General features: G+C 49.0%; 1 protein-coding gene across 1 annotated transcript in view; it reads right to left on the bottom strand.

Annotated features, from left to right (window-relative positions):
* Nucleotides 1-1,909: 1,909 nt before the first annotated feature.
* Nucleotides 1,910-22,637, bottom strand: part of LOC121272188 — a 57,592-nt gene continuing 36,864 nt past the window's right edge. The window contains exons 5-8 of the mRNA XM_041178708.1: nucleotides 20,756-20,906; nucleotides 14,842-14,885; nucleotides 13,669-13,712; nucleotides 1,910-2,358 (exon numbers count right to left, since the gene is read on the bottom strand). Of these exons, the coding sequence (XP_041034642.1) occupies nucleotides 2,236-2,358; nucleotides 13,669-13,712; nucleotides 14,842-14,885; nucleotides 20,756-20,906 (362 nt within the window). The 3' untranslated portion in view covers nucleotides 1,910-2,235. The remainder of the gene's footprint in view (nucleotides 2,359-13,668; nucleotides 13,713-14,841; nucleotides 14,886-20,755; nucleotides 20,907-22,637) is intronic.

The raw sequence follows: 22,637 nt of genomic DNA, 5'->3' as shown, positions 1-22,637 counted from the left end.
GATTACTACCTTTGAAATCCTGCTTTTCAATTTCCTACCTAATTCCCTAAAGTCTGCTTGCAGGACCTCATTTCTCTTTGTCCCCATGTCATTGTTCCCGACATGGACCACGACATCTGGCTGTTCACCCTCCCCCATTCAGAATGTCCTGCAGCATTTCCAATTTGCCCAGGTTTCTGGAGAATGAAGTGACAGGGGCAGGGCTAAGGAATACATTGGTAAGGCCTTGAAGCCAAATTGCCATTTGCCTGTTTCATCCAGAGAGGTGGTCAACCATCAAAAACAGACAGCTGGGGCTGGTCACTGTCAAAACCATGAAGGCTGAATGAACTGAAGGGATGGACACCACAGAGAGAGGGGAGGAAATAATGGAAGGGTGAGCAGTACAGAGAGACAAAAGAAGTTTGGGCAAAGAGTGGGAAAGGGAGGAGTTAAAAGGGGGAGAACCCAGGGAAGGGAAAAGGTGGAGGAAAGGATTGGAAACATAAACCTAACGAATCACAAAAATACATTTTCTCTACCATCTTATTTTCCAGTATATAAAATTTCTCATGTACAAAATTAAGATTCGAAAGATATCAAACTGTCAAAAATGATTTTTCCCAAAAACATAAATAAATTTATCCAAAGTACTTGCATTCTTGAAATGTGAGAATTTAGTTCCCAGTTACCCTCAGATCTGTGACCCTGGGACCATCGCTGTCTGTGTGCTGATGGTACTCCCAGGGTGCTGTTAGCTGGGGAATTCCAATGAATGGATGATGAAGGAATGCTGATATAAAAAAAACCAGGATGGTGTGTGACTTGGAGGCAATTTGGAATTGAAGAAGTTCCCACAATGTTCTTCTTGATGGTAGAGATATCAGGAGAGGGCAATGTGGTCCAAGTAATCTTAGTGAGCTGCTGCAGTGCATCATGTAGGCCTCAAACCATGGTGTGCTGGTGGTGGAAGGGATGGGTACTGAGTTTCATAGCAGGACCGCCCACCAAGTGAACTGTTCTGCCCCTGAATGTTGCAGAGCTTCTCGTTGTTGCAGGCTGACCCATCCGGGCAAGTGGTGAGCGTTCATGTTACTCCTGCTGTGACTTTCAGTTCATGAAAAAAGATTTGAGGGTCTAGAAGGTGAACCAGTTGTCCTAGATTGTCCAACCTCTGCCCTGCTGTAGCCACAGCAGCGTAACTACTGAGCTCAGCTTCTGCTCAAAGGTGACCCCAGGGTGCTCATGGTATCATTTTCATGGTGTTGGTCCCGTTAAAGATCAAGAGTCGGTAACTGGGGTGTTTGAAGATGCAAATGTTATCTCCCACATCGGCCAAAGAACGGATGTTAACCAGGTCTAACTATAGGCTGGCATCATTAGCCGGGGACTTGTGAATAGGAGGGGGTCGGTTGGTGGGTAGGGGAGGTGGGGGGGGATGTGAAATCATTGGCAGATCCTGACATTCTGACAGAGGGAAGGTGATATTGAGCAGCTGAAGACAGTTAAGCCCAGGTCATCGCCCTGAGAAACTCCTCTCCCAGTGTCCTGGGCCTCTGGTAATTGGCCCTTTGATCACAGTTACACTGCGTTCAGCAAGGGCTCCTGGGTGCTAAGATCAGCTGATTCCAACTTGGTCACCAACACCAATCAGCTCAGGAATCCCCAGGGATCTGCGGCTGCCAACCATAAAAATGTGTCTCATTCAAACTCGTTCTCATGGACCCAGCAGGCGGTGGACTAGAGATTTCTGTCCATCCATGGAAGCGTCTAGATTTGAACCCAGACTAATTCATACACCCAACAATCTCTTCACCATTCAGACCAGCACCGAGGGGGAAAGTGTCTGACCAGTACCAGCAGTTACTAGTCCTTAATACTGCAAAGCAAAAGCGAAAGTCGTTCTAAATATTTCAGTCAACAAAAAGCATTTACAAATGCAGCATATGTTTATCAATTAAATGGTAGTGGCAATATTCATAGAGAAAATAATGCATTCATAGAAGAATTACAGACCTGATTTAATGGATAAAGTGCTATCACCGCAAAATTTGCCTATGAGCAATTTCAGTCTGTCCAGTAATATCAGGGTCTGGGAGGGTCTGACTGTCCAGTAATATCAGGGTCTGGGAATATATGGATCTGAGGGAGATTGAATCTGTCCCAATGCGCAGGTAACACAGGGGTGATTATGTCTGGGTGAGTTTTTCCTGACTGCAACTTGTCCCAGTGACTAATTTGTCCTGTAGAATGCCTTCAGTTCAATGTACGTTTCACATCAGCATACTCCGAGGTACTTTCAGCAATTATCACTGTCGGCTGGACGGTGTCTCGACGATGGAATTGAAGCTCAGCATAATTACATTCCCCTTCACCCAGCTGTAATCCAATAGAAACATTGATTATTATTTATTTCCGATATGCGATGAAAGAACATCTCTGTGAACAGATTGAACGGTGTTATTATAAAGCGAATGCTTCTTCGGTTTGCTGTCTTTCACAGTCTTCCCGCTCTCTGAGACATTCGGACAGGTCACTGAGATGTGCTTTTAGTGATGCTGGTCACTCTGCTGCAACTGCTAATTTGTACATAGCAAGATCCCACAAATAAAGATGTTACGATGACCTGATAACCAGTCTTGTTCATGTTGTTTAAGGGATAAATATCCAGTGTGTTAAAGGAGAACTCCTCCCCTCTCCTTCCAAATAGAACTCCCTCCCCTCTCCCTCCAAACAGAACTCCCCCCCCCCTCCAAACAGAACTCCCTCCCCTCTCCCTCCAAATAGAACTCCCTCCCCTCTCCTTCCAAACAGAACTCCCTCCCCTCTCCTTCCAAATAGTGCCATGGGATCTGTTACATTCACACAAGAGGGCAGATAGCATCTCAATTTAAAATCTCAACCAAAAGATGGCACCTTTTGCAGTGCAGCACTCCCTCAGTACTCCCTCAGTGATCCCTCAGTGATCCCTCAGTACTCCCTCAGCACTCCCTCAGCACTCCCTCAGTACTCCCTCAGCATTCCCTCAGTACTCGCTCATTGATCCCTCAGTACTCACTCAGTACTCCCTCAGCACTCCCTCAGTACTCCCTCAGTACTCCCTCAGCACTCCCTCAGCAATCCCTCAGTACTCCCTCAGTGATCCCTCTGCACTCCCTCTGCACTCCCTCAGTGATCACTCAGTACTCCCTTAGTGATCCCTCAGTACTCCCTCAGTACTCCCTCAGCGATCCCTCAGTACTCCCTCAGTGATCCCTCAGTACTCCCTCAGTACTCCCTCAGTGATCCCTCAGTACTCCCTCAGTGATCCCTCAGCACTCCCTCAGTACTCCCTCAGTACTCCCTCAGCATTCCCTCAGTACTCCCTCAGTGATCCTTCAGTACTCCCTCAGTACTCCCTCAGCACTCCCTCAGCACTCCCTCAGTACTCCCTCAGTGATCCCTCAGTACTCCCTCTGTGATCCCTCAGTACTCCCTCATTACTCCCTCAGTGATCCCTCAGTACTCCCTCAGCACTCCCTCAGTACTCCCTCAGTGATCCCTCAGTACTCCCTCAGCACTCCCTCAGCACTCCCTCAGCACTCCCTCAGTGATCCCTCAGAACTCCCTCAGTGATCCCTCAGCACTCCCTCAGTGATCCCTCAGCATTCCCTCAGTGATCCCTCAGTACTCCCTAAGCACTCCCTCAGCACTCCCTCAGTGATCCCTCAGTGATCCCTCAGTACTCCCTCAGTACTCCCTCAGCACTCCCTCAGTACTCCCTCAGCACTCCCTCAGTACTCCCTCAGTGAACCCTCAGTACTCCCTCAGCACTCCCTCAGTACTCCCTCAGCACTCCCTCAGTGATCCCTCAGTACTCCCTCAGCACTCCCTCAGTACTCCCTCAGCACTGCCTCAGTACTCCCTCAGCACTCCCTCAGCACTCCCTCTGCACTCCCTCAGCACTCCCTCAGTACTCCCTCAGCACTGCCTCAGTACTCCCTCAGAACTCCCTCAGCTCTCCCTCAGTACTCCCTCAGCACTCCCTCAGCATTCCCTCAGTACTCCCTCAGCACTCCCTCAGCACTCCCTCAGTACTACCTCAGCACTCCCTCAGCACTCCCTCAGTGATCACTCAGTACTCCCTCAGCACTCCCTCAGCACTCCCTCAGCACTCCCTCAGCACTCCCTCAGTGATCACTCAGTACTCCCTCAGCACTCCCTCAGAACTCCCTCAGCACTCCCTCAGTGATCACTCAGTACTACCTCAGTACTCCCTCAGTGATCACTCAGTACTCCCTCAGCACTCCCTCAGCACTCCCTCAGCACTCCCTCAGTACTCCCTCAGTACTCCCTCATTGATCCCTCAGCACGCCCTCAGTACTCCCTCAGTGATCCCTCAGCACTCCCTCATCACTCCCTCAGCACTCCCTCTGCACTCCCTCAGCAATTGCACTGCAGTGTCAACCTAAAATACATGCTGATGTGTGGAGTGGTGGAAGAGACTCAAAGGGCTGAATGGTTTACTCCTGCTGCTATTTCTTATGTTTTTAGGTCCTTACATTTCAGCTACAAAGTCCTTAAAAAGGATGAACATTCTGCCTAGGTTACACATTTCACACATACAACATACACATTCTGTAACTTGTCCTGTGCTTTAAAGCTCAGAATATTTCTCTGTTGTATTAAGTACATACAATTGACTCATATGGTTTGAACACCGTTCGTCTACAGTAATTGATGATGTTATACAGAACAGGACATTTTGTAAAAAAACCTGTTAGTTACATAAAGGGAAATTGCTACATTTCAAAGAATAACCAGGCGTCTGCTTCACGATGGAGATATGAGACTATCTGAGAGTTTCCACAGACTGTACATAAACACAATGGATACTGGAGCAGTTGGTTCGCATTGAGAAATCTCAAATAGAATGGGCCAGATTTTACAAACAACAATGAAACTGCCAGGGCTGACCACTGTTAAAATGTGAATCAGAAAGCAAATTCCGTCGATGTGCTGTTAATTATGGAAGTCAGGAAGTTTCTGTCTGAGATGTCTTGCTCCTCGAAAACTTTGCTCTACTGGAATCCCGACATTGCAATACATGGAGCGGGGTGAATTATTGTACTTACATGATAGAAACTAAAACTCCCAGAAAATGTTGGCGTTTGTTCATTCAAGTCTAAGTGAATTTTTCTTAAAGGCGTGGTATGTCTTAATTGCTGCCAAAGAACACTCCTGGCATTGAAAATTAACTCCTACTAGTCTCATTCATTCACATCTTAATTATTGTTGAAGATTTAGAAAATAATTAAAGTAATTTTTCGCTCTTTCTTTCAGTCTTTTTTATTGCTCTCTCTCTCTCTCTCAGTTCCATCTTTCTTTCCTTTGCTTTATTTCACATCCTCTCCCTGCTTTGTCATTGAATTACATATCCTTCACAGGCACCTCTTGGTTCAGACCCTGCCTTCTTCAACCTGCTTGCTTTGGGAGACACAGTTGCTTTCACTCTGCTAATGGGCTCCAGATCCTCTGTAGCATCTGCTGCACCAGAATAGCTCTCAGATCGCACCAAGTTATGGTGTGAAAACCCACAGAGACCTTGCAGCCAAGTTCACCACTGACCACAACACACTGTCAAACAGAAGGTAGCAGAAACTTAACAAAAAAAAAGCCTGAAATATAGATATAAATGAGTGATTATGCAAGTCAATATGTGATCTTAATTTTGCAACATGTGTGAGAGAATTTCTGATGCAGAAAACGTGAATATTCCTGTCCAAGCGACACGTTGCCAGATAATAGATAAGAAAATAATTCACTTCTGTCATTTGACCCTTGATTATTTTCTTACAGGCCCCTGTTGAATAAAAGACGTTATATTTGTTACAGGTGTCACACGAAAAGAAATCCAATGCCGAGCTGCACCTTAACCTGTGTCGGGCGGGCGCGGAGATGTCCAATTAAGGCCCACCCAGTGTAACGCGCAGCCAGAAGTGCTCAACGCAACCTGTGCGGGTGGGGGGTGGCGGGGGTGGGTGGGGGGGGGTGGGGGGGGTGTGGGGGGAGGAGGGAGAGTCGGCGCCTACGCTCTTTGGCGCTTACGCAGAGCTGCCGCTGGGTGATTAAACTGACAGTAAAACTTCTTAAATAAAGAAGGAAGAAATGAATCTGAACACGTCCCATCATGCGGACAGTGTCACAGGAGCCGGGGCAGGTTTGTGAACCGTGTGAAAATTTAATGAATTATTTTATAAAAACCTTCAGGAAACCTCGTCCCGCCCATGGGTGTGGTTCCCTGAAAAAGGCGAAGGCCGTTTGGGCTCTCCACCTGCCACCAGCTTTAAGATTGGACGGGTCAGCGTTTGTTAACAGCTTCTCAATTGGCTTCTCAATGGCCCTAATCGGTCGTTGGCAGTTCGGTGGGTGCACAGCTGCTTCTGGCCCGCGCCCACTGAACAAACTATCTAAAAGACGGGCGATGGGGTCGGCACACACGCCTGACATCATCACGTGTCCCTTTGCGTGTTGGCGTGTCGAGCCCCATCCCTGCCCCCGCTCGCTGACAGCCACATTCGGGCCTTTGGTATCTTCAATTTTCTGCCTGTTGGATGGGCCATGAGGGAGTGGGCGAAGGCCTGATAGCCGTCCACCATCAGGTCCGCGCCCGCCCAGCGTGAATCAGGGCTCCCAAGGACAGCGGGAGTGGGCGGACGGCGGCAGGGGGTCTGCAGTGACCACCAGGTCCCATGGTGACCCGGGCGGCCTGTTTTAAAAAGCTGCTGCTGCCTTTCTAAGGCTGTGAACTGTGGCCAGTGGAAGGTCTTCCCAGAGCGCTGCTGGTGAGCAGGCCAGGCAGGAGGGGAGGGCAGGGGGGGGCAGCTGTGCCCCTCATTTTTCTGATGGTTGCCTTGCTGCCCTCCTCCAGGGGGTGGCAGCACAGCGGGAGGTCCTCGTACCCCAGGACTGGAGGAGGAGGCTCCCTCACAGGGTGAAACATGCCTGGGAGGAGGTAGCGGAGGTGGTGAGCTCCTGTCATGTGGTGCGGAGCAGCTGGATCCAGTGTCGCAAGCGCTTCAATAACCTCATGTGCTCAGGAAGGGTGAGGACCATGTTGGCATTGGTCACTTAACCCAGCAGGTAGGCTTTCCCCTGCTACCCCCCCTCCCCAAGTCTGAGTGTAGGGACTACATTGAATCATTGACGCCATGTGTCCTTCACTGGGTGGACCAGCAGATATTGCCCATGCCGAGGTCACCCTGAGAGGGTGGTGAAGAGATGGGTTCTGCACCCGCAGCATGTGGTACACTGAGACCCACATGAGTGTTTTGGGGGTAACCTGGAGGAGCTGCACCTGGGCACAGAGCTGGAACTCCTGGACATGTCAAAGTCAGGGTGATGAGATGCTGGGAGGAGAGCTTCAAGGTGGTGTTGCCACCGATCGATCTGCTCTCCTCTGTGCTCCACTTGCTTGTACCTCCTTGCTATGTGGTGCCTAATGTGGTGTCGGCAGCATTTGGCCAAGGGGTTGGGGGGACAGGACTAGCATCTTTGTGTGAGTGTTCAGCAGCTGCCGGGTGAGGAGACACTGGAGCCCTGCAATGTCCCACTCTGATTGGGGTGGGCCACCGTGAAGAGATTCCAGGTACAAGTTGCACTAATCAATGCTCTTCCCTCCTTTTCAGGAGAAGAATGTACATAATGCCACCGAGCGGGTGAGGACTGGCGGAGGGCCGGCACAGTTGGCGATTCTCAGCCGGTTTGTGCAGGAGGCCCTGGATCTGGAGAGGCCCCATGCTCCCAGGTCCACCAGTGTCGGTGAGGCTGGGGTACCACGGGCAGGTTTGTCCAGCACTGAGGTCACCATTGTTCTCCCAGCAGCCATGGCAGTGCTGAATGTTCAGTGATTGGAGTTTGCAACATGACTTGACCATTGTTTATGGAAGGATGAGCGTGTAATGATCTGGGGGACAGGGATTCACGTTGACATTGTCTCCACGTTAACTGATCCAATGTCCTTGTTCTTCCTTTCAGCATCATCAGAGCAGGGCCGGGAGGAGGAGCAGCAGAGACCCCCTCTCACACCTGAGGTCTCTGACCCACCAGCGTCACACCATCTCTGCCAGGCAGGCACCAGCACAGATACTGGCACCTCAGTTGGAATTTGAACATCGGCTAGTGTCCCGGGGCACAGCGGTGAGGGCACTTCACAGTCGCTGGAGGAGCTGGCAGAGACAGAGAGTGCCCATGGTGCCAGCAGTTGGAGGATAGCAGGGGACCAGGCACATGCTCAGTCGGTGTCTGATGATGAGCCTCTGGAATCGTCCACGATGCAGCAGGTGCAGGAAATGCAGCCGGGTGTGCGGGAGCATCTGCTGGACACACATGAGGCTGTGCTTGGCTTAGTGTCCATGGTAGAGGAGTCCACACGGACAATCACCAAAGCAATGAGCCACATGTCTAAGCGCCATGCTTCCTCCATGGAGACAGTGGCGACTCTCGTGGAGAGGCTCCTCCAGGAGACCCATCAGGGCTTCCTGGGGATACGCTCGGACCAGCAAGTACCTCACATCGGCATTGACCTCAGCTGGTCAGTGCCAGTGTGGGAGATGGTGTGGGCATCTAGTTTCCCAGCTCGGTGCCCATTCATCCACAGTGAGCAGGGAGGTCCGAAGCGACCTCACGTTGATGCAGGAGCTGCCTGGCATCTCTGTGGGCACCTCTCAGGGCCCTCTGGATGAGGGCGGCAGCTCCTCTGCCAGTGACCGTAGCATCCGGTGCCAGCTGTGGAACTGGCAGCTCCCTCCCAGGCGGGGCCAGCGCAGACTCCATGGGCCAGAGGACGGTCACCAAGGTCATAGGACAGGAGGGTCAGCAGGCTGGCTCAGGTACCACTCCCAGCGAGGGGACAGCACCAAGATGCAGCACCCGGAAACGTGAGCATAAGACACGTTAGGCCCTCCCCGGGTATGTCACTGGTGATCTTGTGTTGGCCTGAGATGTGGCCTTTACAGGATTTTCCTGTCGGTGATTTGGGGGCGGGGCCCACTCGCCAAGGGGAGTATGATGCAGGATGAGGTTGGGAGGAACCCCCAATGTCATCCCAGTCCCTTTAAATTTTTAGGCAGGCGGGCGGACAGTGAAATCAGCTGTCCACCCACTGACCTGTCGATGACCAATTGAGGCCATTGACCGGCTAATTAAAGACCTGCCCGTCCTCCCTTAAGGCTGGTGGAGGGGGTGGGGGGTGGGGGGTGGGTGTGGTGTGGCAGGAACCCCAGGGGGCTCCAGATTATTCATGAAACTTCATCCACTGGCGGGATGAGGTTTCATGTAGGTTTTAAAAACTTTAATAAATTTTATGTGATATTTATTAACATGTCCCATCGCATGTGACATTGTCACATGAGGGGGACATGTTAATAATTATTTAATTTTTCTATTTTTTAACTCTGTAACACTTTCACTGATGTCCCTGAGACAGGACTTAGCCTCAGGGAGCAGTGCACACTTTGACAGATGGGGAATTCCCCCTCCCCCGCACAGGGAGCACATAGCACTTCCCATCAGGCAGCTCGCTGGGCGTCCACTTAAAATGGCAGCGGGGCCTGCTTCAGCGGCAAAGTTTGGCTGCTCGCCCGCCAACCAAGGGCAAAATTCTGCCCTGTGAGTTGCTGTGATCTTTAACACCTTTGTCGTTTTATTTGCTTAAATTCCTTTTGTTGTAATATTACATTCAAATGTCACCATGACTGAGGGTGCCTCTTTTTTTCTGCAGGTGGATGGTTATCAATAATGTTATGAGTGATTTGTGGGACATTCAGCTTTATTCACAAGGCCCTTAGTTACTGTTCCTATCCAGGCAGACTTTGCACTCAGGTATCGAGAATGGAGCCTGCAACCCAGGCCTGTCCTGGTGGTCCATCTGTGCTGTGCTAGCTGTAAATTCATTGGATTAAAGCCTCCCAGGTGTCGCTGCCTCCCTGGAGTATGCCTGGGTCAGCGTCTACCCCCTAAGCTTTTCCCTGTGTGTGCTCATCCTCGGACTCACTGCTGGACTCATCGTGTGCAGCTGCAGCCACTGCGTCAACATCTTCATCGTCCACTGTGTCCCCCCTTTCCAGCGCAAGATTGTGGAGAGTGCAGCATGCAACCACTATCACCAACACATGCTCTGGGGGGTACTGGAGTGCACCCCCTGAATGGTCCAGGCATCGGAAGTGCATCTTGAGAAGACTGATGGTTCTGTCCAACACAGCCCTTGTGGTGCCGTGGTTCCTATTGTATCGCTGCTCAGCTTCTGTTCTTGGATGGTGGAGAGGCATCATGAGCCACCTTCTGAGGGGATAGCCCTTGTCACCCAGCAGCCATCCATCAATCCGGGCTGGAGCACTGAAGAGCCCCGGCACCTGGGAGTGTCTGAGGATGTAGGCGTCGTGGGAGCTGCCTGGGTACCTTGCACAGACTTGTAGAATCAGCATCCTGTGATCACACACTATCTGCACGTTCATGGAGTGGAAGCCCTTCCTGCTGACGAAGGCACCGGGCTCACCTGCTGGTGCCTTGATGGCCACATGTGTACAGTCTATAGCACCCTGGACACGGGGGAAGTGAATGAGGGTCAATGCCCGTCTGAACAGAGCGTCTGTAACCTGCTTGACACAAGTGTGGACAGCTGATTGGAAGACACCACAAAGATCACCCACCGAGCCCTGGAAGGAGCCAGAAGCATAGAAGCTGAGGGCAACTGTGACCTTCAGAGCCACTGGCATGGGGTGTCCACCCACACAGCTGGCAGAGATCTCAGGCCCAATCATCTGACAGATATTATTGACTGTCTCCCTTGAGCGTCGGAGCCTCCTTTGGCTCTGCACCTCAGACAAATTGAGGTAGCTGCTTCTCCGCCTGTAAATCCTGGCAGCAGGATAGTGGAAACAAAAACAGAATTACCTGGAAAAACTCAGCAGGTCTGGCAGCATTGGCGGAGAAGAAAAGAGTTGACATTTCGGGTCCTCACGACCCTTCAACAGAACTGATCATGAGGACTCGAAACGTCAACTCTTTTCTTCTCCGCCGATGCTGCCAGACCTGCTGAGTTTTTCCAGGTAATTCTGGTTTTGTTTTGGATTTCCAGCATCTGCAGTTTTTTGTTTTTATAGCAGGATAGTGGCCCTGCGCCCCTTGTGCCTGCACCTGGCCTCTCAAAGGTGGCTCCCCTGGAGGCTGAATGTGGACTTCTGGCCTCCTCCCCCTTCTAGCCCTCCCTTCCTCCTCAGAGGAGAGTTCAGCTCCCATTCCCAGGCTAAGGGAAGGCTTCCTGAAACCTGCAGGCCCAAAAAAGATTCCTCACTGCAGAGTGCTGACCTGAAGGTTGTGAGTCCAGACAAAGCAGCTGGGATGTGTTTTGAAGTGTTGCAGATCACACAGGCAAGTATCAGTGACTTTGAAACATCGATATTTGACAGAGCAAACTCGCGACCCTGCTGAGCCCTCTTATCCCAGCTGTGGATGAGGTTTATACAAATGTGTCCTACCCCCTGCCCGTTGTGCCCATGCACCAACCCAAAGATCACACGGGCACTGAAAAATCACCGCCGATTGGTGCCTCAAGAGCCTTAAGTGGCCGTTAATTAATGTCAGCTCACATCGGAGATCATCGCGCGGCCACCCAATGGAATATTGCGATGGCGCGCAGTGACATCGGGACACTTACCGCTGTGGGCATTGTGGGTGAGTGGGGCCCTCCCCTACATGCCAACAGGAACATTCTGGCCCTTATTGCTATTTTAACAAAATGGACTTTCTGCTGAACGAAAGGAAGGCTGCTGTAAGTCACACGACCACAGGGTCACCACCCCCCCACCCCCCACCCTTTGTTCTGGTAGCTAAAACCAGGAGTTACAAGAACAGAATAATTCTTTTGCTCAGCCTGGAGAGTCTGACACCTCATTGTACAGACCCCTTGTACAGAACCAGGAGACTCGCGCATTAAAACTCGTTATGCTCATAGAGCCGCTAACAGACTCATCTCACACATGGGACTGCCCATGTGCATTCCAAAAGAGGGCCAGGGATGTCATTTGTATCAGCTCACCCTTCCAGCAGAGTCAGAGGGTCTACCCAAATAATTGGTTCCCAATACCAGACCCACAATATGGATGGTAACTTTTTCAACAGCTAATGATAGGGACATTATCAGCCCTGAAATCAAAGCCAGTTCCAAGCAATGGCTAAACAACCCTGTTGAAGTCAGGGTGGAGGAAGAAGGTCACACAAAGAAGGGATGACCATTTTGAAATCTCTATATTGCTTTGCGAACTGAGAAATCCTCAGTCTGCTGTTTAACATACAACCAGTGAACTGCCTAAGAAGCAGGAGTCTGGCCAGAAGAATTGCCTGTTCCTTGAAGCCTGCCTGTGCTGGAAGGTTTCCCAGCAGTGCCAGCAGAACTGTCCCAGTCTCAGTGCACCGACTTCATCTTATGGTATCAGCACCAACTGAAAAGCAAATTCTAAAACTCCGGCCTTCAGCCAGATGAACTCAAACTCCTACATGGAAGAATTCCTCATTGGACTTTGACCCTGGACTCTGGAAATGATGTGAACTAATATTAATTTCTGTGGTTCTTGTACCATAAAACTCCTTTTTCTACCCCCCTCCACCCCACTTTACTGTGAGAGTGCGAGGGGGAGAGTGAGTGTGAGACAGAATGTGTGTGAGACAGAGAGAGAGAATGAGAGAGAGATTGAGAAAGAGAGTGAAAAAAATGAGAGAGAGTTTGCGCGTTTGAGAGACAGTGTGTGTGAGGGAGAGAGGGAGAGAGAGCGAAAGAGAGAGTGAGAAAGTGTGAGAGGGCGTGAGAGAGAGAGTGAGAGGGAGCGAAAGAGAGCATGTGAGAGTGAGAGAGAGTGAGAGTTTGAGAGACAGTGAGAGAGAATGGGGAAATAGAGTGAGAGAGAGTGTGAGAGAGAGAGTGAGAGAGAGAGAGAGAAAGTGAGAGAGTGGGAGAGAGAGTGGGAAAGAGAGTGGGAGAGAGTGAGAGAGATTGAGAGACAGTGAGTGTGTGTGAGAAAGTGTGAGAGAGTGAGAGAGAGTGAAAGAGAGAGTGAGACAGTGTGAGAGGGTGTGAGAGAAAGTGAGAGAGTGAGAAAGTGTGAGGGAGAGAGAGAGAGAGAGAGTGAGAAAGTGTGAGTGAGAGTGTGAGAGAGAGTGAGAGAGAACAGGAGAAAGAGTGGGAGAGAGTGTGAGGGAGTGAGAGAGAGTGTGAGAGTGAGAGAGAGAGCAGGAGAGAGAGAATGGGAGAGAATCAGTGTCTATGTGTGTGCCTGTAGAGGGAAACTGTGAACAATCCTCTCCCAGGATTTTGAATGTGAAATAAACTGACTGTCTGAATTTATCAGAATGTAATTTGCTGTGGATTATTAGTAAATTGGATCATGCAAACCAAGGGACTGGGAAAACGCACAGCATCACATACATTAATAATAATTCTAAACACCTTTTTGCTTACGGACAGAGGGCGAGAGGAAATCAGTGCAGTTTGCTTATCTCTCTCCTGTCCATAACACAAGGAATGATTTGAAATACTCAGGGTAATATTGAAGTTCCTCCTGTTTAATAAATGTAGTTTCTTTTTGGAATATGTTAGCGAAACTTGAAGTGTTAAAAATACAGCAAAAGAGTGACAGCTGTGTCTCATTTCCTTACCAAGACAGGAGAAACTGCTGTTTGATCGCTGGTCCATGTTATGTCTGAAAATACAATGATATTTCTTCAGGATAGATCCATGTAAAATCAAACTCTTTAAACTTGTAAAGATGGCAAATGACAAAGTTCAGTATCACTGTATGCCGATTATAGGAGAGTAGCTGGTGGGAGACACAAGGACTACTCTCCATCAGCTCCACTTCATCATAGAAATCATAAACTCACAGCAGAGGAGGCCATTCAGCCCATTGTGCCTCTGCTGGCCCTTTAAAAACGCTATTGCGCTTAGTCCCACATCTCCATTTTTTGTCTGCAACCCATAAGTTCCTCATCCTCAAACACGTATCCAACTCTCCTTTAAAATTATTTATGGAATTAGCTCCCATCATCTTTTCAGGTCAAGCTTTCCAGATCCTGACAGTTCCCTGAGTGAAAAACATTTCACTTCATCTCCCCACTGGATCTTTACCCAATGATTTTAAATCCATGATCTCTGGTTATTGACCCCCTCGCCAGAGGGAATAGTTTTTCTCTCTCCAACTTTATCAAAACCTCTCATCATCTTGAAAGTCTCAAAAGGAGGTCAACCTTCTGTTCCAAGGAACAATGTGATAGATTTACAAAGGTATGGTTCTGCATGTTGGTGAAATAGAGGAGGCTGTTTCTTGGGCTTTCCATGTCTTTTTGGGGTCACTCGCTAAAGCATTGCCACCCTGAGCGGGTACTTCACACTGGGGCTACAACACAAGGGGCTGCCTCCTATCACCTTCATTCTGGGGCATGTAGGGTTATGACATTTTATGCTAAATTTTGTAATTCAGGCACATGGATTGGTCCAATGATCAGCATGTTAAGTTACATCTTAAGACTAATTGCATTAAGGGGATCCAAAACAAAAGCAGAAACAGAAATACCTGGAAAAACTCAGCAGGTCTGGCAGCATCGGCGGAGGAGAAAAGAGTTGACGTTTCGAGTCCTCATGACCCTTCAACAGATCTTCTCCGCCGATGCTGCCAGACCTGCTGAGTGTTTCCAGGTATTTCTGTTTCTGTTTTTGTTTTGGATTTCCAGCATCCGCAGTTTTTTTGTTTTTATCTTTGCATCAAAGGGATATCTGAAATTGAGAATCATTCTTGGCAACTTTTGCAATAATGACTGAATTAGTTTACTTACCATTCACTGTTGTGTACACAGGGCTCTGGTCTTCATCAGAGACCCTAAACAAATGCCAGACATTAGACTTACAGTAACTTTACCACAGAACAATGCTGTACCGTTCACACTCTTGGTGGTGATCGATTTTAGATTTTTCAACATGGACTTTTAAGGGAGATTAAACAGATGAGTTAGAAATATTGAATTATTTGCTAAAAAAGCAGAATTTGTTTTAACAATAAAGGAAAGAATTTGACTAGAAATCTTGACCACGTTCATGTTTATTGTTTCAGACTGTGGAAGTGAACAAGCTTCTCATTTTGCAGCGATTTCACATCAGGAACAAGAAGCAGCTGAAAGGTTGGAGCAATGAATAATTAACCCTTGGTCTCCCAGGAGGAGTGATCACCCTTGTTTCTGATTTCCACACCTGGTTAAGTTTATAAACATCTTTATCTGTAAAACTTTGCTGGCTTAATATCCAAATCATTTCGAAAAGTATTTTGGCCATGATTGACTTTTGCCTCTTGTATCCTAAGACTGAGTAAAACTCTGACCATGGGGAGCAGTAAATAAAGGGAGCTGGGGTTGGGCACAAGGTGAAAGCACTTGTCTCAGTCTTCAAATCGAGTTCCCTTTCTGCTGGGAGCTCAGGATTGATGACTTTAATATTCATATCCCAACTCAATAAGCACAAAGCATGTCACACTTTGAAAAAGGGCCAGAGCAGAAACACGTGTAGAATTCTTTATAACCAACAGCTCGAGGTAAATCTGACCTATTTTCATTTCTGCTCAATTGTCTCTCTCTCAGCATCAAAGCAATGCGAACTATGCAGGATGTCTGGGATCACACCTAAACCAGACTGGATTCAGGATTCCACTTGGCTCTGAGTGCTCTCACAATACTTTGGCCAGAATGTTCTGCTTCTGTTAGTGGTGGGTGTGTTTGGCGGTGTGAACGAACGAGATGAGGAGAAAGCCATCATGATATCATGAAACCAGTTTGTGATCGTCCACTCCACCTGTTAATGGCGGCCCAGGTTTCCTGCCGTCCAATGGCGGGAGCTTAATTTTAATGTATTTGTATCTCATTATAGTGCCCGCAAGCTGGAATCATCCCCCCGTGTCAGATTTACCTCCCACGTCGGTGTGACTTCAGAACGGAGTGAGTCACTGCTTTAAAAAGCAGTGCACCTGGCCAGCTGAACTGTGAGGGTTCACCGCCTGGCGCTGCAACATGGGGAGGAGCTGGCTGAGGAGGAGCTGGAAGAACTGAGGAGGAGGTCGAAGGGGATGAGGGTACCGAGGTCCTTGAAGGCAGGGATGGCGCTGATGAGGCCATGGCACCGGCCAGGTGAGGCAGAGGCTTGGAAGGGCCTCGTAGCCAGAAGATCCGTGAAGGATGATGACGAGATGCAGTGAGAGGACAGACCTGACATCCTCACTTTGCATCGGTGAACATTTGACTCCTGTGTGGCTGATGGCAACACACATACTCTCAGTGCTCAGGCTCATGTCATGGAGGTGCAGCAGAGGCCCTCATAGTCGCTAGATTCCACGAGGATGATGACGACATGAGTGAGGACTCTTCATATATCTTCACATAGCCTCGGTGAGTGTCTGAGTCCTGTCTGGCTGAGAGCAGCTAGCTTGTGCTCTGTGATCAGAGTTGTATCACGGAAATGCAGCTGTGAAACTCTGAATGCACCTGATCCTTTGTCAGCTTTCAGCGCCTGTCCCCTTCAGGAGCACAGCATCACCGGTCACAGATACTGAAGAGATGGTGCTCCAGCCCACCTTAAAGGTGCTGAGAGACACACAGAGAGAATGAGGGAACTCTGTGGTGCCTGCCCACTACATTCTGGCAGCAATGACCAGCACCGCCGAGGTGCAGGCATCAGTAATGTGTCTGGGGAGTGTGAGGCTGAACCATCACTGTGGTCTGAAGGCTGCACAGACACAGGGAAGAGGCCCTGGACTGAGACACCTGCCTTTATCTTGTGCAGAAAGGTTTCACATCTGAGTGACAAGAACACTGCTCATCAGAACAAGGAGCCACAGGCAGGGAGACATTCTTGGGAGTTTATTGACAATAGAGAATATTATATACAAGTGATTAACAAGCCCAGGCTGGGAAACTACCTCTTCTTAACCTTCCTAACCCTGCCGTTACTTCTTGGTGCCCAGCATCCATTGGAGAGGTGGAGGCAGCCTGTTGACTGCGATGGCCTTAGCAGTCGTCCTCTGGAGGTCTCAGCCTACTTTGGGTATCCTGCTGTGGTCAGCTGCATCCTCCTTGACCTGCTGAGCTGGAACTGCGGGGCTCACAGGAAGAGGGGACTTGAAACAGCTGGGCGTTGCCTGGGTGGATGGCTCGGGGTGTTGAGCTGCTGGTCCTCCTCCCTGTGGGTGCTCGAGGGCCCCTGGCGGACTCCTTGAGGAGAAGGGGAAGCTGGAGTGAGATCGAGCTGCCCTGCACCCCTCTCGCATTGACTCTGTTGGAGGCCACTGATGGTGGCAGCGATGGAGTTGAGCCCGTGCATCAGTGCAGGAGGGACATCCTGGACCAAGGTCTCCATGGTGGCCGCCTTTCTGCCAGTGTTGACCTCAGTGCATTGGCAATGCCGGGGCTATCACCTCAGACTGAAGGCAGACAGACTCCTCCATCATCCCTTGCAATCTGAGGAGTGCAGCATTCATCCCTTTCTGATGTTCCTGTGATTGTCTTTGGAGATCCACCAACTGTTCGAGGACTGAGTGCAGAGGCTCATCATCTGGTTCAGACTCGGCAGCTTCCTTGTCTCCAGCAGTCCTCCGAGTGCCGGTGAATTCGGATGTCACTGCCTCTGCCTGCTGTGGAACAGATTGTGTGCTGTGCTCAACAGGCTGTGATCCCGAGGTTGCTCTGCATCTCAATCTCACTGAGGTGTGTGTCACTGCGCTGGTGGAGCGTGTGGGTGAGCGCTGTGACAGGTCTTCAATGGTGCTGCCCTCAGGGTCCTCACTCAAGGTTCTCTCAGTGCAGGAGTCAGGATCAACGTTGGTCTGAGGGCGATGTGTCAGATGTGCCTCGGAGAGAAAGTGGAGATTATTAGTGCTTGGCAGTTGCATTACACACAGAACAGTGGGACCCAGAGTAGCATTGAGAGATGGATGATCTGGTGCTGTATCCTCACTTGGACCTCACCATCCCCGCAGGAACGATCCACATCTGCAGCCAGCTCCAACCCTCGACTCTTGAATGGAGTGAGGACCTTGATGTCTGGCACTCCATCCCCCGCCCCCAGGTCTGGGACCTCTCCCTTTTATTTTGCATGATCTTGTCCTGCATAAAGACAGATAGAGAAAATATGAACAAGGAGCATGCCCGGCCAAATGAGAAGGGAATGCCAGGGTGTGCGTGTGTGCTGAGGGGAACCATGGGCGGGCTGAGGAGGCAGTCTCCAGAGGAGATGAGGCCAGATGGAGATGTGAGGGTGTGGGAGAAGGAGTGGGTGGTGATGTCCCTTGAGCTGGCAGTGAGTGAGATGCCAGTGAATGTGTGATGGGCTTGTGAGTGTGTGAGTTTAGGTGATGAGATGGTTGCCTTACCCTGGTGGAATAGATGAGATCATTCATCCTCTTTCTGTACTTCTTGCGTGCAGCGTTGGCACTGACCACCTCTGCCATCGCCTACCAGGCTGGATTGGTGAGACTGATGGACCTCCTGCTGCCAGATTGGGGGGTAGAGGACATCACAGTGACCTCCACAGTGTCCAGAAGGCGTCCCTGGGATGTGTCACTGAATTGGTAGGGTTGCACTCTTCTTGGTTTTAGGGGGGATGTCTTCACTGGAGCAGTCCTGGGCTGTAAGCATTGAGAAGTGAGCACATGACTGCAGTTTAAATTCAGAGTCCAGCGTGAGGAAGCAGCGAGGTAACAATACAGCAGCCAGCGAGACAGCATGCTTCCTGTGGCTGCATTGTCAATGATGTGAAAGGGGAACGATGCAGAGCAAAAAGTCTCCATTGTGGCTGGCAAGTAAAACATCCTTCTTCACGCATGCTACCACACTTAGTGCAAATTCCGCTATCATGGACATTACACTCACTGCCGTCAAATTGTAGCCTGGGCAAAGTCAACATTGTAAATGTCAACGTCCATTCTGAACAATGGTCCCAGGGAATGTGCTGGAACTTTTTTATGTTTTGAATGTTACTTAAGACTGAGACCATCTGTCCTTTACTAATAGTGAAAGTTACATCAGTATTCGAACATTCGCTAGCAGATCTCTCCATAGTTTGTATCTGTCTTTAGGAAGGAAGAACTTGCTACCCAGGCTGAGGTGAGAGAGGAGGTAACTGGTACTTGTCAGCCCAAGCCTGCATATTGTCCAGGTCTTGCTGCATTTGGACATGGACTGCTTCAGTATCTGAGGAGTCGCAAATGGTGCTGAACATTGTGCAATCATCAGCGAACATCCCCACTTCTGACCTTATGATGGAAGGAAGGTCATTGATGAAGCAGCTGAAGATGGTTGAGCCGAGGACACTACCCTGAGGAACTCCTGCAGTGATGTCCTGGAGCTGAGATGGCTGACCTCCAACAACCACAACCATCTTCCTTTGTGCTAGGTATAACTCCAACCAGTGGAGAGTTTTCCCCCCGATTCCCATTTACTCCAGTTTTGCTATTGCTCCTTGATGCCACACTCGGTCAAATGTGGTCTTGATGTCACGGACTGTCACTCTCACCTCACCTCTGCAGTTCAGCTCTTTTGTCCATGTTTGAACCAAGGCTGTAATGAGGTCAGGAGCTGAGTGGCCCTGGCAGAACCCAAACTGGGTGTCAGTGAGCAGGTTATTGCTAAGCAAGTGCCACTTGATAGCACAGTTGATGACCCCTTCCATTACTTTACTAATGATCGACAGTAGACTGATGGGGAAGTAATTGACCAGGTTGGATTTGTCCTGCTTTTTGTGTACAAGACATACCTGGGCAATTTTCCACATAGCCGGGTAGATGCCAGTGTTGTAGCTGTACTGAAACAGCTTGGCTAGGGGCGCAGCAAGTTCTGGAGAATAAGTCTTCAGTACTATTGCTGGAATACTGTCATAGCCCAGAGCCTTTGCAGTATCCAGTGCCTTCAGCCATTTCTTGACTTCATGTGGAGTGAATCAAATTGGATGAAGACTGGCAAATGTGATGCTGGGGACTTCTGGAGGAGGCCGAGATGGATCATCTTCTCAGCACTTCTGGCTGAAGATTGTTGCAAATGCTTCAGCCTTATCCTTTGTAGTGATGTGCTGGGCTCTTCCATCATTGAGGATGGGGATATTTGTGGAGCCTCCTCCTCCAGTGAGTTCTTTAATTGTCCACCACCATTCATGACCGGATGTGGTTGGACTGCAGAGCTTAGATCTGATCCATTGGTTGTGGGGTCGCTAAGCTCTATCACATGCTGCTTATGCTGTTTGGTGCACAAGTAGTCCTGTGTTGTAGCTTCATTGGGGTTGACAACTCATTTTTAGGTATACCTGGTGCTGCTCCTGGCATGCCCTCCTGCACTCTTCATTGAACCAGTGTTGATCCCTTGGCTTGATGGTAATGGTAGAGTGGGGGATATGCCGGGCTATGAGGTTACAGATTGTGGTTGAGTACAATTCTGCTGCTGCTGATGGCCCACAGCGTCTCATGGTTGCCCAGTCTTGAGTTGCTAGATCTGTTTGAAATCTATCCTGTTTGTCACGGTGGGTCAATGCTGGAGTGAGTATGATGCATTGACAGTTGGAGATGACGAACAGCAACTGGGCATCCGGACATGTGAAGGTCTCAACAGTAGCAGATCACCAAATGTGAACAAGGGAAGTGTCAGACCTCACTAAAAGCAGCAAGTTATAAATAACGACTGTGCGATAAGTGTATCAGACACAAGATGAAATCATACTTACCCTGGTGTAGAGTTCTTTGCCGAGCACAACCTTTTTCTTACAAGATAAAATGTGGCCAGAGCAATGCAGAACAAGACAACAAAGCCCAGAATTGTGCCCGTGCTTAAAACAATAAGGTCTGAAGTCCAGGGCTTATTGTAGGATGATTCATCTGTAAAACATCAGAATGTACACACACTGCAGCTTCAGTATGAGCAATGTCCAAGATTGTCAGCAAAGTTAGTTGAGATTAGAGTTTTTAGGAGTAATTTTAACCGTTACATTCAGTCAGGACACTGACACAATCAGATGGAAGGTCAGCTTTGCTCTCCATGATTTATCATTCATCACCGAGCTCGATGGAAAATAAAATCAGGCAGGTTGCAAGACCAGAGCTGCACCTTATTCCATCAGGTGTCTTGTGGGTGGATTAGGTAAAAAACTGTGCCCTTTAATACATGGCAAATTAATAGCCTTGAATGAAAGGCCTATGCAATATAACAGCCCATTACTTTAACATTGTTACCTTAAGGGTGTAAAACAAGCACAAATGTAAAGTCATTTAGCAAGGCCCTTGATCTAACGGCAGTTTGGGCTAATACCAAAAGAATCACAGAAAACATTCCAAAATAACCCAGAACTTCCAAAGTCTTGTTTCTGTGAATTTGGGAGGATCAGGAATGATCCTCTTTCCTCTGCAGTCCACACTCACCAAAGCGCACTGGCTTAGGGACCATCTTTGGAATTCTCTACCCCTGAGGGTTGTGGATGTTCCATCATTGAATACGTTTAGGGCTGGGATAGACAGACTTTTAGTTTCTCAGAGAATCAAGGGATATGGGGAGTGGGTGAGAAAATGGATCAGCCATTAACGTTTGCAGTGGAGTTCCCCATGGGTCAATGTTGAGACCCTTGCATTTCCTGACATATATTAATGACCTAGACCTTAGTGCACAGGGCACAATTTCAAAATGTGTGCACGATACAAAACTTGGAGCATTGTGAACTGTGAGGGGGACAGTGTAGAACTTCAAAAGGACATGGACAAGTTGGTGGAGTGGGTGGGCAGGTGGCAGATGAAGTTTAATGCAGAGAAATGTGATGAAGAACGTGGGGAGACAATATAAAGTAAAGAGCACAACTCTGGAGGGGGGGCAGGAACAGAAAGACCTGAGTGTATATGTGCATAAATCATTGAAGGTGGCAGGGCAAGTTGAGATGACAGTTAATAAAGCATACAGTATCCTGGGCTTTATTAATAGGGATATGGAGTGCAAGAGCAAGGAGGTTGTGTTGAACTTGAATATAACACTAGTTAAGCCTCAGCTGGAGTATTGCATCTAGCTCCGGGCACTGTACTGGAGAAAAGATGTGAGGCATTGGAGAGAGTGTAGAAAAGATTCGCACGAATGCTTCCAGGGGTGAGGAACTTCAGATATGAAGATAGATCAGAGAAACTGGGACTGATTTCCTTGGAGAAGAGGACGAGAGGAAATTTCATAGAGGTATTCAAAATATTGAGGGGTTTGGACAAAGTAGATAGGAAGAAACTGTTCCCACTCGTGAAATGATTGAGAGTGAGAGGGCACAGATTTAAAGTTATTGGCAAAAGAAGCAAAAACGATATGAGAAAAAACTTTTGCACCCAAGGAGCAGTTAGGACCTGGAATGCAGTGTCTGAGAGTGTGGTGGAGGAAGGTTCAACTGAAGCATTCAAAAGGGAATTAGACCGTTATCTGAAAAGGAAGAACGTGCAGTGGTTATGGGGAGAAGGTGGGGGAGTGACATGAGGTAAATTGTTCATTCGGGGAGCCAGTACAGACACGATGGGCTGAACAGTCTCCCTCTGCAGTGTGACAATTCTATGATTCCATGATTCTGTTTCTCACTTAGGGCTCTCCTA

The sequence above is a fragment of the Carcharodon carcharias genome, chromosome 2 (assembly GCF_017639515.1).
Source record: "Carcharodon carcharias isolate sCarCar2 chromosome 2, sCarCar2.pri, whole genome shotgun sequence".
NCBI lineage: Eukaryota > Metazoa > Chordata > Chondrichthyes > Lamniformes > Lamnidae > Carcharodon > Carcharodon carcharias.
The sequence above is the reverse complement of the archived record's forward strand: the minus strand, read 5'-3'. Positions and strand labels throughout refer to the sequence as shown.